Source organism: Simochromis diagramma, unplaced genomic scaffold, assembly GCF_900408965.1.
Source record: "Simochromis diagramma unplaced genomic scaffold, fSimDia1.1 OVJJ01000603.1, whole genome shotgun sequence".
Lineage (NCBI taxonomy): Eukaryota > Metazoa > Chordata > Actinopteri > Cichliformes > Cichlidae > Simochromis > Simochromis diagramma.
In genome coordinates, this window is record NW_024387414.1 from 14303143 (window position 1) to 14317454 (window position 14312).

The 14312-nt window shown below is 41.0% G+C and overlaps 2 protein-coding genes across 2 annotated transcripts; one reads left to right on the forward strand and one right to left on the reverse strand.

The window, feature by feature from the left end:
- Positions 1-440: 440 nt before the first annotated feature.
- On the reverse strand, positions 441-10735 carry ppm1g (protein phosphatase, Mg2+/Mn2+ dependent, 1G). The gene is made up of 14 exons (XM_040011880.1): positions 10582-10735; positions 10190-10326; positions 8843-8912; positions 8665-8750; positions 8358-8487; positions 6704-6815; positions 6228-6427; positions 5236-5411; positions 5018-5149; positions 4428-4530; positions 3936-4067; positions 3647-3776; positions 3368-3467; positions 441-2243 (listed from the first exon to the last, which is right to left on the reverse strand). Exons 2-14 carry the CDS (start codon positions 10298-10300, stop codon positions 2043-2045), a joined length of 1683 nt encoding a protein of 560 aa, XP_039867814.1. The 5' UTR covers positions 10301-10326; positions 10582-10735; the 3' UTR covers positions 441-2042.
- Positions 10736-11161: 426 nt separating this feature from the next.
- mis12 (MIS12 kinetochore complex component) lies at positions 11162-14044 on the forward strand. The gene is made up of 2 exons (XM_040011963.1): positions 11162-12010; positions 12765-14044. Exons 1-2 carry the CDS (start codon positions 11591-11593, stop codon positions 13038-13040), a joined length of 696 nt encoding a protein of 231 aa, XP_039867897.1. The 5' UTR covers positions 11162-11590; the 3' UTR covers positions 13041-14044.
- The last annotated feature ends 268 nt before the right edge of the window (positions 14045-14312 follow it).

Below are 14312 nucleotides of genomic sequence, written 5' to 3' on the forward strand. Positions count from 1 at the left end.
CTGTTATTAATCTCTGTCTCTCTTCCACAGCATGTCTTTTATCCTGTCTTCCTTCTCTCACCCCAACCGGTCGCAGCAGATGGCCGCCCCTCCCTGAGCCTGGTTCTGCCGGAGGTTTCTTCCTGTTAAAAGGGAGTTTTTCCTTCCCACTGTCGCCAAAGTGCTTGCTCATAGGGGGTCATATGATTGTTGGGTTTTTCTCTGTATCTATGAAGCGCCTTGAGGCGACTTTTGTTGTGATTTGGCGCTATATAAATAAAATTGAATTGAATTAAAAAGGACTACCTGAAATTAATGAAAACCAAAAAACCACAAATATTTCCAGTGACCTCAGCTTGACCACCTTAAATGTTTGGGGGAAAAAAAAACAAAACAAAAAAAACAAAACAAACAAACATGAATCTGGTTTTAACAATAAATAACAGGCGCGCACACACAAATATGGTTGATTATTTAAAAAAATGTATTTGTATGTACTTACATACTGGTGTCAAAAGAGTATGCACCAAAATGTCACACCGACTCACAATTACAAAGAAAAAGCATTTTCCTTTTCTTCAATTACAAGTATTGAAAAAAACTATGTACAGAAAAAAGGGCATGGTGACGAGATAGGACACTGGAAACAACTTTACAGTCACACAATGTCTTAAATGAGACTGGAAAAACAAAAAAAAGTCTACACCGTTTTCTTAACCTCAATTTGTATTTCCACTCAGGAAAAAAACCTTGTGCATCCTTCCCCCAGTCCAGCGTCAAGGAGATTTCAGAGTGTGCTCACAAAAAGACTTTAATTTTTTTAATTGTTAGAAAAACTGCCAGAGGACTGATTATCATAAATGAAAAACAAACAGCTGAGTGGAAATACTTTTTACTTAAAACACATCCTAAAGATATCCTTAAAAATTAGTTATAGTGGGAATGAGACAGGCGGCGTACAAGTAGCTGAGGTGAAGATAGGTCCCGGGCTCTAATCGCCACTTCTCTCTGGATGGACATTAAAGGCCTCGGTTCCCCTGCTATCAAATCTTACTGATGGAAAGCACACAAGCTCAAAAACCCTGGCTGGAAAAAGAATTGAAATGAACCAAAACACAAAACCAGGAATGAAGAAAGGCAAGATAAGGTGAGGTGTTGGGCTTTTGCATCAGCAGCAAGACTGAAATTAAAAAATATATATATCTTTATCCTTACTTGTGAAAGAGTGCTAAAGGGAGAAAAATATAAATGGCAAATTAGAGCAACTGGACAAGAGTCTGTGTGGTCCTCATCCTGATGGGCAGAGCTACACAAACTGACAGAGCTAAACCAGCACATCCATTCTCACTGCATCCTGAAGCTTCACTTTGGGAGTCCTCTCGTTCAATTCATTCTTATACAGTTACAGCGTAGCAACCAGCATCCATTCCAGCACTCTGGGTTCAGTGTGTCTGAAGAGGATGTGAAACAAGAATTCATGGTTGGCAACATCTGAGTCTAAAACAGCAACACAAATGTTTTACACTGCAAAGCCACAATGGAAGTGCATGTGTCACACACATGTGAACATGAATTAGACTCATAACTTCACAAACTGATCAAAATTTTACCAAAACAAACTGCTACGTGAAAAGTGATTTAAAAAACATAACAAAAAAAACAACAGTGCCGCATTTGTCTGCAGGGATCTACACATCTGACTCTTTAGACTGGTTCCCCCCTGCAGCATCCTACTGGTTGGAAAATGATGTGGTATTTCATGTGTGCCTTTTGTGAATTTAAGAACTTAAGAACCTCTTTCCAGCTGAATCAATCAAAAGAAACTACTGCAGGGTGTGTCTTAATTGAAAATCCACTAAGAACAGAGCACAGGAAAAAAAACAAAACAAAAAAAACGAACTTCTCATGGTCTCAGTTCGGCAGAGCTTTTCTAATGTCTGCTTCAGGGTGAAATGACGTTTGTGAGGTCAGGATTTAATTTTGAACAGAATGTGTCTCTGTGTTGTGTCTGGGGTAGCGTGGGACCAGCTGCTCCGTCTGGGACAGTTTCTCTCGTCTCCTCTTTAGTCACTTTTTGCCTTTTTGCTGTCATTTCCATTCTCCTCCTGCTCAGTCCCTTCTCCCTCCTCTGCATGCTTCCTCTTCTTTGTGTCGTCCGAATCTGTGGAAGACGGGTGTGCCCGGAAGGTGACTATGACGCAAGTCATGTTATCACATCCTGTCCCATCTCCAGATGTGTCGGGGGCCAAACAGTGGTCCAACAGCTGTCAGGAGGACATGTGAAACTTTAAATTGAAGACTGAGACCTTGGACAATGTTTTTGAGGCAATTAAGGCAGTAAGACAGACAACAGTGATTACTTGTGATTTTCCTGGTAACTAATTTACTTGTCACTTAAATGTGAAGAAACAGACTAGTCTAAGAATAAATTATCAATTAAAAGGAAGAGATCCAACATTGTACAAATGCCACATTATAGATCAGTTTAACCCCTGCATGCATGAGGATGATAATGACAAGGGTGAGTGGTTATAGGTTTGGTTCCTGAAAGGTGCGCTCTATCACAGGAATATCATAGGCCATACTTATTTCCAACTCCCTGTCACTGACAAGACAGAAGCCTGACGCGACATGGATGGGTGTGAAAAAATTTATTAAGCTGGCATGATGGTGTGTTGGTAGCAGGCAGGCGATACGCAGGGGTGAGGATTTGGGCTGTTTTGGAGCCACAGGACCTGAACACCTTCTAGTCATTGAGGCAACCATGAACTTTTCTGCATACCAAAGTATTCTAGAGACAGATGTGAGGCCAGGACAATGAACCCAAGCACAGCAGCAAATCGAAAAAGGAGCCCAATCTGTTTAAAATGTTGTGGCAGGACCTTAAAAGAGCTGTGCATGAACAAACCTCTATGAACTGAAGCAGCATTTTAAAGAGGAGTGAGCATAAATTGCTCTAAAATGATGTGAGAGACGAATCGTTCAGAAAATAATTACTTCCAAGTTACTGCTGCTGAAGGTGTTTGTAACAGTTCCTGAATCACGGGATGTACTTTGTGGAACTGTGAAGAACCGAGTTTCGTGAAAACTGTTTCACATGACTGTACACAATGTTGGCTTCTGAGAACTGCACAAGTGTTTTTTAAGCTACTGCATGGATTAAATTTCCACAATCTTATCTCTGTGTGGCAGAAGAACTAATAGTTCTAAGAACAAATGCTATGTGATTAGTTCTAATGCTCTACTCTTAGATCTAATTGTTTACAAAAACTGTATATCTATCGCTTATCCATTTAGTTTTTGCCCTGCTGCTGAGTAGAGCATTGTTTAATCCCTGATGACTACACTGTACTTCAATATAAAATCTGAGTTTTTCCTTCATGCTCACCTCTTCCACAATCGAGGAAAGTGCTCTGGTTTTGCCATTCTGGTCTGGTTTGATCCTCTCGCTGATGAAGTCCACCACCTCCTGACTGCTCAACACATTCCTGCAAACACACAGAAGCACAAACGGGATTTAACAGCTGAATCAAAACATGGTAACTTTGGTGTGCGTTTTTTTTTTTTGTCTCAAGTTACAAAATTATTTGACTAGCTCCAGTTTTGGACATCATTTTACTAACACCCCTGAAATTAGTTAATGGGGCAAATAACCATTTACACTCACCAGATGCCGTCGCAGGCAATAACCATAAAGTCGTGGTCCTCGTTAAGTGTCAGAACTTTAACATCGGGCATTGCAGAAATCATCTGCTCCTCTGGTGGCAGAGACTTGTTCCTCTTATAGAAGTGGTCACCTGAGAGTCAGAGTTCAGACTAAGTTTGGTCACTGCAGTTGAGAACATGCAAACACTGGACATCAATGAAGAACTGCTACAATATTCAAAAGAAAATGAATAGGAGTGATTCCAAGAACCCGAATATTAATAATCTGAAGGTTTCACAGAGTCACCTACCAATGGCTCTGGAAAGGTTCAGTCCACCATTGACACGCCCATCCATCGTCACCTTCCCGCCAGCATTTTTGATGCGAGCTAACTCCACCTCGTCCTCTGGCTTGTGGTCGTAGGACATGTCAACAGCTTTTCCTGCAGTCACACAGAAACAGAGTGCTCACAAATTAGATAAAGACTGTGCAGAAATCCACCTTTACTGCAAGTCTGATCCTTCAACAAACTGTTCAGTAAAACATCAGAGAATAAATAAGAGAAGCAAGGTCAAGGTTCCTGCTGCTGGAGGAGGTACCACAACAACTGATTTAGCTAAGAGGTTTTCAATCTTTATCGTGGCACTGGAGAAATCCTGGGTCCTATTTCTTACGTACCACACAATATAAACATACTGTATGCTGCACATTAGCAGTGGGGAGAGTCACTACTATGCCAGAAACCCTCAGCTTTGACAACTGTTTTATAACTCAGTGCCTGAATCAGATAGTTTGGACCTACCGCGTTCAGACACCACGCAGCGAGAGTCTCCAGCATTGGCCACAATCAGCTGTTTCCCTCGGATCAGAGCCACGACGGCCGTGGTTCCGCTGTCTGAGCCAGGCTGTAAACACAAACACGTGAGCTGTAACACGCTGCCAAAACTACGAGGGCTTATAACGATGTAACCGAACCACCGTCTTTCATATGAATGAGACTATTTGATTTGATTCAAATCAAATGGTCTGTGTCATGTCCACTCAGGCATGTGATACGTAATTTTTGCCATCAGACATGGATGTCCAGCTTTCGGTCTGTTTTCTGTGACCATCCAAAGAGAATTAACATTACAATGCACCAACTATCCACGTGCCCCAGGCGGCAGACTTCAAACAAGTATAACAAGAATGACTGATAAGCTGCCGGGTCTCTAGCTGTCCGTGTCTGCAACAGAGTATAACCAAGGCTTGAGGCAGTCATCAAAATTTCTTCCACTTAACAAGATGTACAAATGACCATTTGTTGAAAACAAACCTCATTTTTGGTTTAATAAAACCAATAAAAAAAATACATCAAACAGCAAAAATAAAACTTAAGTCTTTACAACACACCTCTTCTTTGCCATCCATTCCAGGTAGACACATTTCCTCCTCCTCTTCATCCTCAGAGTCTTCTTCTCCCTCTTCTGTATCCTCCTCTTCTTCCAGCTCACTGCTGTCACCATCTTCATCTTCACTGACATCCTGAGTTAAAACAGTGATTACACTGGCGTTTCAGAGTAAAGTTTCACAGCCCAAAAAATTCCAAAATTCTACTCCCTTAGTCTCACCTCTTCCTCACTAGCCTCCTCCTCCTCTCCTTCAGACTCGCTATCATCAAAAAACCTGGACTTCGAATCTCCTGAAGCCTTTGAGGATGAAGAGGAGCAGGAAGGGCCTGCATCTCCTTCTGCTTTACTGGCCTTTTCCTCACCATTGGAGCTTCCTGAATCCGCTCCACTGTCAGCTGTAGGAACGAGAAAAGAAAAACGGATAAGAGAGTGAAAATAAATACACAACCGTGAGAGAGCACTGACTGATACATCTACTTTTGAGCAGACTAGACTGCAGCTGGGAACCGACATCTTTGTTCACGCTCCAGCTTTGGTGAGCTCGGGATAGCAGCACATGAACCTGTTCTCTGTCTGCGGCACGTTCTGATTACAATGACCTCAGCAGATTTCTGGTGAAGGAGGACCACCACCAGCTACAGTCCAATGCCTGTTTTCCACCAGCATCTACTCAGCTTGATATTCTACTTTACTCTGTTTCGGTCATTTTGGAATACAATGAGCACCACCTAAATGTGTGTGGGATGGTTCCAGCAAGGTGGCCCGAAAGTCCTGTGATGTAATTTGTATGCAACACAAACAAAAATGGAGGATACTGAGGTGACGGTACACTGTGGCTCTGTGTCAGACTCAGGGTGTGAAAGAAGAGATCAGAAAAGGCTAAAAGCAGCAAGAAGAAATACTCTGAAAAAGTTGCTCAAATTAGTGATATTTGTGTATTTGTGATTTGTAGATGAAAGGATGGACATGTCGCTATGACATAAGCTCAATGGTCATAAGGCTAGAAGGGCTAACAAAAAAGAAAAAAAAACAATTAAAAAAACCCCCAACACAATTAAGTTGTCCAATATACTTATATGGCTGATACAACTGCAAAATCCATGTGTGCTTAACACTGAGTGAAAACACAGACACTCATATGCAATTAACATGTTAAAATTGGATCTGCAGTTCTAGAATTTCTGCAATAGACCGACTGAACATCTCTGTACCTGAGCCACTGCCTTCGCCACCTCCTCTTCGCCGACAGGCTCGTAGCTTAGACCCGCACGCTGCTCCTTCGCCTTCCTTTGTTTCCTCATTGCTTTCCTCCACTTCTCCATTTAGCCCCTCTTTCTTCTTCTCCTCCAAACCATCCCCCTTATCTCCTGAGGACTCAGGCTGCGAACTGGAGCCCTTCTTAGCTGAAACACTAAGATTTAAAACAAAACAAAATTCATTCTTGCAGCTTCTAACTGTGCCGACCAACATGAAACAAGTAGCTGAACCATCCAGACTGTTGGATATCATGAATTTCTGACCCGCTGAAAAGGTGGCAAGAGGAGAACAATTGTGAGATATCTGACACCAGTATCGATTAACTTGCATGACATGACCTCTTGTAGTAACATTTCTATTTTTTTTTTTAATTTCTACTTTCTTCAGGTGAAAACTTCACACATAAATCATAACAACTTTAATGATGTACCTCATGGCGGCCGCATGTTTGATAGCATTGCGGTTTTGGCCGTATCGTACCAGCAGCTCCTCTATAGTCATCGTGGCCTCCTCGTGGAGCAAAGCTGCCTCCTCTGTGTCCACTGAGAAAAGGAAAAGAAAACAGAATTACTTGTATTATCATTTGACGTCAGAGATTCAAGCTACAAGCTGCACGCACTCTAAGCATGTAATTTACTTGCTGTATTCCCACAAATTTGGTTTGATTTTTATTGCTGGTGATTGTTTGAGTAGTTACAGTCAATGCACTTTGAATAAATGCAGAAGGGCAAACCAAACAAGATGAATGCTGTTGTGCCAAAAGTTTACGGCTAAAACATTAAGTTGTTGAAGTGACAATAAAATTATAATCGCATAAACGTAAATCCAGGCACAAGTACACTTGCACATGACCTTCATCTTTCATATGGGCCCAATCGTAATGACCACCTCAAGGTCTATAAGCACTAAATCCTCAAAGACTTAAATGATGTCATCTGTCTGCACAGTTGTAGGCACGAGTGAGAATTCAAAAAAGCACAACATGGCAGAAACCGGAGAGCATTTTGTGACAAATGACAAAATAAGCAAAGAAAAAACAACTTTCTTTGCACTCGGGGAACTTAAAGCAACAAATGTCTTTCAAACTTGTGCTTTTTAGAGGGGACCATAGATCACTGTCCAAAAAATAATTAACCTATTTTTAAAACACAGGATAATCTTGGCTTGCAGCAAAGCAGACGTTGCATTCCTTTGATTTTATTTAACCTTTTTTCCCTAAATTTCCAGATTGCTGCTTCTCCTTTTTCAAGTGCTTTTGTCTAAAGAGGGATCCAAACAGGATGTGAACAGTAGTGACCAGAGATAATGACATTAAGCGATTTAAGGCGTTGACGTGGAAAGTTACTGCTGATGACACGAAATACACAAGTCTCAACTTTCAAGTGAGCACTTGAAGCAAAGCAACGTACTACTTATGAAGATGTGATAGATATGTTATGATGCGTTCACATCAAATGTAACATTTTTGCTCAGTGTGATTATAAACAAAGTCTAAAGTGTAACTAGCTATCAGCTGCAGTCCTCCCACTACATTGGCTGCTGGAGGCACACGTTTTAAGTAGCGAGAGTTAAAACTTCACTTTGCGTTTGTTGTGAACATACCATTAATTAAAAGTTTCAGCTCTGCAAAGGAGGAGAGGGGTTTTCACCCACTCAAGATGCGCTCCCGTGCAGTACTCCAAGACCCCGACTATGACCCCGACTAAGCCTATGATGTATATGATTGCTGAATATTGATTGCACAAGTGGGCTGGAATTCACCGGGAACGGGAGAAGCGCAAAACAAATGTCAAAGATAAAATATTACAGTATGAAACTGTGACTGTGGGACAGCTGTAAGCCCTTATACACTCAGCAGGAGCACACCGCGAAATGTGAGTGTAGACATCAATTTTTCTGTTGTGTAACTTCAGGCTCGGACAGATTTTATCTATGGTAAGAATAACATTGTTCCTGGTTTATTATATTGTAATTTATGTCATATACTAACAATTCTGCATTATCATTCAACAAGGATGAGCATTTATTATGTGTTCGCTGACACTAGAATCCACATGAAATGTCACAAGCAGTGGTGTACTCACAATCATCCTCCTCTGCCACCTTTTCAGTGGGTGGCTCCTCGGTGGGCCGTCCAGCGATCTGGACAAGCTCTTTAATGACTTCCTCTGTGGTTATCCTGCCGTCGATGGCCAAGAAGGCATCCTCCAGTGCCTGGAAAACGACATTCAAACATGTTGATACTGTAAGAGCAGAGAAGAGGCAACCATGCCCTCATAATACACCGTTTCTAATATGGCTTTAAGTATACCACAGCCAAGCAGCATGTGGTCATGGGCATTTTTCTTCAAACTCATTTAAGTCCTGCAAACATTTCTTGATGCATCTCACCTTTTGAAGTTTGCCATCTTTGTAGGCTTTCTGCTCCTTGATGATGTCAGGAAGGTACTTTGAACAGTACAGCGCTACCTCTTCACCTAAAAGGGAAAATAAGTAATATAAATGAACTGAAGTGTGTGCACATAGTACTCTGATGTGCAAACAAACAAACTTCAAATCAGTGCGTTACCTCCGTGTCCATCATACACGGCAAACATGGCAGTATCCTCATCGAAGTCTGGGATACTGTTGTGAGCATCCTGTAACAAAGAAAGATGGGGATAAAAATCAAAAAATCAAAATCACAGTGAACATGAAATTTAGGTGAGACCAATGTATTTTATATTTGTTAAGCAACAAAGTTTCTTTTCTTTAAAAAAAACAAACAAACCCCAAAACAAAACAAAAAACCCACTTAAAATAAGAACAACCTCAGTCCAGGGAGCATTTTCATCTGCAAATTCCATGTAGCAATTACAGATTTATTTGCACGTGCTGATAATGAGGTGGAGCGGTTACAGAAAGTACAGTAACTGAGAGTTGTTGCAAAGCAAATATGTTAACAGCGCCATAGGAAGTCCCAACTAGAATGAAATAATTAAAAGGTAGATAAGATAATATCTATCAATCTATCCAGGGAATGGTCATGAGGGGACACTGATTAAACAGTAAATCAACAGTTTCACTTTTACACTCAGGTTTCATCACTGCAGCCTCTGTCCCAATCCATCTGTTGATGATCTGGTCCCCTGTCCTCTAACTTGTGAACAAAATCCTGAGATACTTAAACTCCTCCACCTGGGGCAGCAAATTGTCCCTGACTCTCCACACATTTCTGCCTATGAACCATGGCCTCAGACTCAATGGCGCTATTTCCCATTCCTAGAGATGACCACCTGATGAAGCTAACAGAACCACATCATCCACAAAAAGCAGAGATGGGACTCTTGGGCAATCAAAGTGGAGAGTGGAGCTAAAATATGTATAAGCTTAATTTGGATGACCCAGTAGGAAAGTAAGTTTGTACGTGTGTGCCTTTCCCATTTAGATTAAAACACAGTCTAAAAGTTTTAAAACTAAACTAGATCACCAGTTCCTGGCCCTGAAAAGCTAGATTACTCTGGATGCAAGCAAAAGTCACATGGCTGAAAATGAAAACAATGCAGTGAGGGTGTCCCTGAAGAAAATAAAATTAAACCACCCCCCTGATTACTTTTTTTTTTGTTTGATTTTTTTTTTTTAAAGAAGGTGTCAAAATTAGCTGAATGCCATCTACATTTTTGATCTGAAGTGAGAACCAAGTATGATACTTTCTAAACACCACCGTCATTAAATGCTGTGAATTTCCACCACAAACGCAGCTGATGTTCAGAAACTGATTTTAGAGGTTTTGAGCTCCGCGCAAGCAAACAAACAAAACAGAAATGTCTTGCAGTTCTCATTTATAACCCAGTAAAATGTTTTTCGCTTCGTTTCATTTGGCAAACACAGCAGCAACACCACTGTCTCTGATGCGTTTATTCATTTTCCGCCTCACCTCCATGGAGACCCGCCAGCCCTGCATGGCAGAGAAACCGTAGCTCATGTTGCTGTTGCCGCCATCTGAAGAGGTCTTGGTGGTGCTAGGCTGAGACAGATATGCCCCCATGGTGGTCCGTTTCTATGGCTTTACACCTGGAGGGAAGACAACAGGAGAAAGAAGCGTCACATCTTTTTATGTTCACGTTACATTTTACATTACCCTGTCCCTACTAGCTGCGGGTGCTAGCTGGCTAACGTTAGCAACACCACAACAAAAAGTAGGCGCAGCGGCTAGCTAATACCACCATGCTAAACCCGGCTAAACTTCCAGCGGTAACCTCTGCCCCCGCGCGAGCGGCTGCGCAGCTGCGGGGAAAATCAAACGCCTAACACCGACGGCTGATTTACCTGTTGTGACGGCGCAGGAAAAGTTTAAAAGCGGCTCCAAACAGAAAGAGATTCACATAGGAATGATTGCACGTGTGGAAGCAAAAGCCGCTATCAACACACACAGAGAAGAGAGAAGCACGAGCCGCGAAGGAAGTGAATGCGCGCGCATGCCCCTTTCGCTCGAACAAGGTGGGCGTGTCAGAGGGCCACGTCGCTTTGGTCATGCGCATTGTTTAATCAACAGAAAATCTTTTCAACTTTTTGTTTGTTTGTTTGTTTTTTAAGTTTGAATAAGCGGAGTTATTAACTAAAACTAAAGTTGAAAATAAATTAAATAAATTTAAATTAAAAAGAAATTATTTTATTTATTATTTATTTTTTTAGACATTATACTCTATTTTTTTAAGATGATAAAAAAACAACACAAAAATGAAACTGTCAACAGCAGGGGTGTCAAACTCCAGGCCTCGAGGGGCAGTGTCCTGCAGGTTTTAGATATCACCCTCAACACACCCAAATCACATGATTAGTTTATTAGCAGGTTTCTGGAACTACCTCCAGACATGTTGAGGAGGTAGTTTAGCAATTTGAACCAGCTGTGTTGGATCAAGGAAACATCTAAAACCTGCAGGACACCGGCCCTCCAGGCCTGGAGTTCGACACATGTGGTCTACAGGCTCTAGAAAGGACCAATTTTAACATCACATCATCTGCAGATGTATACCCCTCACCCCAACCGAAACTTTTTCCACACAGCTAGCATAAGGAGGGATTAATGCCTACGTTTATTGCTACTACAATAAAAACATATACTTTGGCTGTGAGTGAAGTGTTTGTATTTTATGTGGTATTTCCAAAAGTGTGAAATTTTTATAAATAAAAAAGACCCCTAGATTAAGATTAAGAATTTCCTATTTGTCATTAACACCTTCTATCGGTTGGTGGCGGTAAAGATCCATTTCTACATTTGCTGCCCGAAAACATCTCAACTATGACCAGGAAGAAGAAGGACAATTAGCGATTGAACATGGCGCGGGAAACCCGGGAAGCAGAGGCAATGGATGTCAACGGAGAGGACGTCTCAGAGGCGGACAGTCTCTCTCCGGCTCAGCTAAAACTGTATGAGACGCAGTTTTTCGGCTTCACCCCGCAGACCTGCATGATCCGTGTTCACAGTGCTTTTCTGGACTGTTTGTACGAAATTTTGCCCGTTGTGGAGAAGGTTTGCGTGCGGCAGTTGAGTAAAGGGGAACCGGACGGGACTGAGGAACTGCTCCGGTCCCGGGCTAGAGAGTGCAGCCGAAAGCTGCAGCAGTTCCTCGAAGAGCGGTTCAAACAGCTGTCAAAGCGGATGGATGGGCTGCTGGTTAGCCACTGTTTCTCCGTGCCGCCAAACGTCCTGCTACCCGAGGATCAGTCGCACAAAAACAACCCCCAAGACATCCAGGTGGGTGGGGAGGCCGATGGAGTTGATTATTTTTTAGGGCTCTGTATGTCTAAGATAATGTTAAAACCCTAACCCTGGCACATTTTCGTTCCATTAATCTCTATTTAAGTTGGAAAACCTCAAGTTAAACATCTGGGTGTTGACCTAGGCAACGCATGTTTGTTTATATAGCACGTTTATTTATATAGCAGGTTTCAAACAATAGCTAAAACCAATAGCTAAAATCGGAGAAGATCTGGGTAGTTGGTTTCAGCAATTGACAGCATAACTTCTAAATGCCGTATTCTCTTTAATTTCCCAATAATTTCAATTATTGAAAAGTATGCTCACTTGGGTTGAGATCAGGTGATTGACCTGGTCATTGAAGAATTAAGAAACTCTGAAGTTCTGTCCTATCAGTTTTGCAGTTCTGCATTTGATAGTGGAAATGTACAAGCACAAAATTATACAAGTGTGTAGATCAAAAACCTATGGACCTAACTGAGTTTAATTGCAGTAAGTGTTAAAAATCAACTTAAATGCAGTAAAACCCAGACTTTTGTGGGAAAAAAGAAGAGGAAGTAAAATCAGGAAGGTTTACTAAGTGGACACAGAGTTATGAATATCTGTGAAATTTCAAGAATACGAGCAACTTTTTAATGGCATTAAACCTGTTCTAACTTCATTTTAACATTGAATTCATCGTGATTGTTCAAAGCATGATTAAAACTGATATTTCTCCCCCTTGCTTTGAATGTGATCTTGCATGGTCCAGGAGGTACTGAAGCTGGAGTCCTCCCTGGTGGACCTCCAGAGAGCCTATGAAGCAGAAGTCTGTGCCAGACAGGCCCTGCTAGCTGAGCTAGAAGAGCAGAGGGAGGTGCAGAAACAGCTGGACGAGATCCTGACATGGGTCGGTGAGCTCCAAGAAGCCTGGGTGAGGGAAGGTAACGGCAACTTCCATGAAAGTTTTCGACTGGTGATGGAGTCTGTAAAGAAACTGCAGGAGGCCATAAGGGCGGTGCTGGTCTGCAGCACAGCTCCTCAATGAACCGAACTCATATTTGTTTAACGTCTGTCGCCCAAATTAATAAGTTCTTCAATTGTTTGCCAATTCATTTTGGTCACCACTGGTCATAAATAAATGGAAATATTGTGAAAACACAAAAAAAGACTAGTTATCCTTAAAAAGACACTGCAACTCTGAGAAGGCGCAGACAGCTTTATCACGTTTTCCCCATAAAAGTGTAATGTAAATAATAAAGCCCATATATGCAGTTGAGTCTGTTTAATAACCTTTCAGTTAATATTCAAAGGGGTTGTATTGTATGGCAGCAGTTCTCAAAGTTTTACTGCCAGGCTCTCCTGCAGAAGCTAAAAAAAAAGTTCAGAAAAGAAAAAATAAATTGTAAAGCTACATTCAGTTGCTTCCTTTTTCCACAAATTGTAGATTTCTAAATTGGATTTCCTTCATGACAACCCCAAATATCTTTTCTTTTCTCCCAGAAGGAGAGTCAAATATCATTGTCATTTTTGCCTGTCAGGCAAATATTATTGAAAAATCCATATTTTTTTTCCCCCTGCTTGTCCAATAATCATACCTACATCCTCAAAATGAAGACTGCAGCCTTAATGGTGTACTGCTTTGTTTTTCTTTCATCACATGTGTCTTTAGCTGTTTTATCAGGTTAACCATTTGATTAAGATTAACGCTGTCCAGCAGATGGCGCTGTCTGCTTGTTAATGTCAGGGAATCACTATTCACTTAAGCAGAAATAACAAATACGCTGGTCTGAGCTTCTTACGTGTCATTATTTGATGTATTTCTCTGTACAGTATGACGGCAAACTGAATAACTTTTTGTCTTGCATAAGACATTGTCACATTGTTCAGATATTTTAGATTAAAAAAACTGTTTTGAGAAAGAAACTTACAGTAAATTTACTCACCAGCAATGAAAACATTTGTTACCCTGCTCATTCAGTGTTGGGAAGCACAGGATAAAAATTACTGGCCTTGTGTTGTAAAGAATAAATGTTTGTTTACAGAGTAAAAGCTGCTTCTTGGGGTTTTTTTTCTTCTTCACATAATAACTCTTTACTGCATGATTAAGAAATACATTAAGACAGTTTTTCAGAGCAAATTACCAACAGAAAGAAACACAAAATTGTTTGTGTCATTAATGCTAACACATTTAAGATATGTACAATAATTTATTGATCTCAACATTTCTAAATTTTTTTCTTGAGATAAACATATGTTATCTCTGTTTTGGTTTATTGTGGTGTCTTTACCTGTTGTTGTGATTTGGCCTTATATAAAT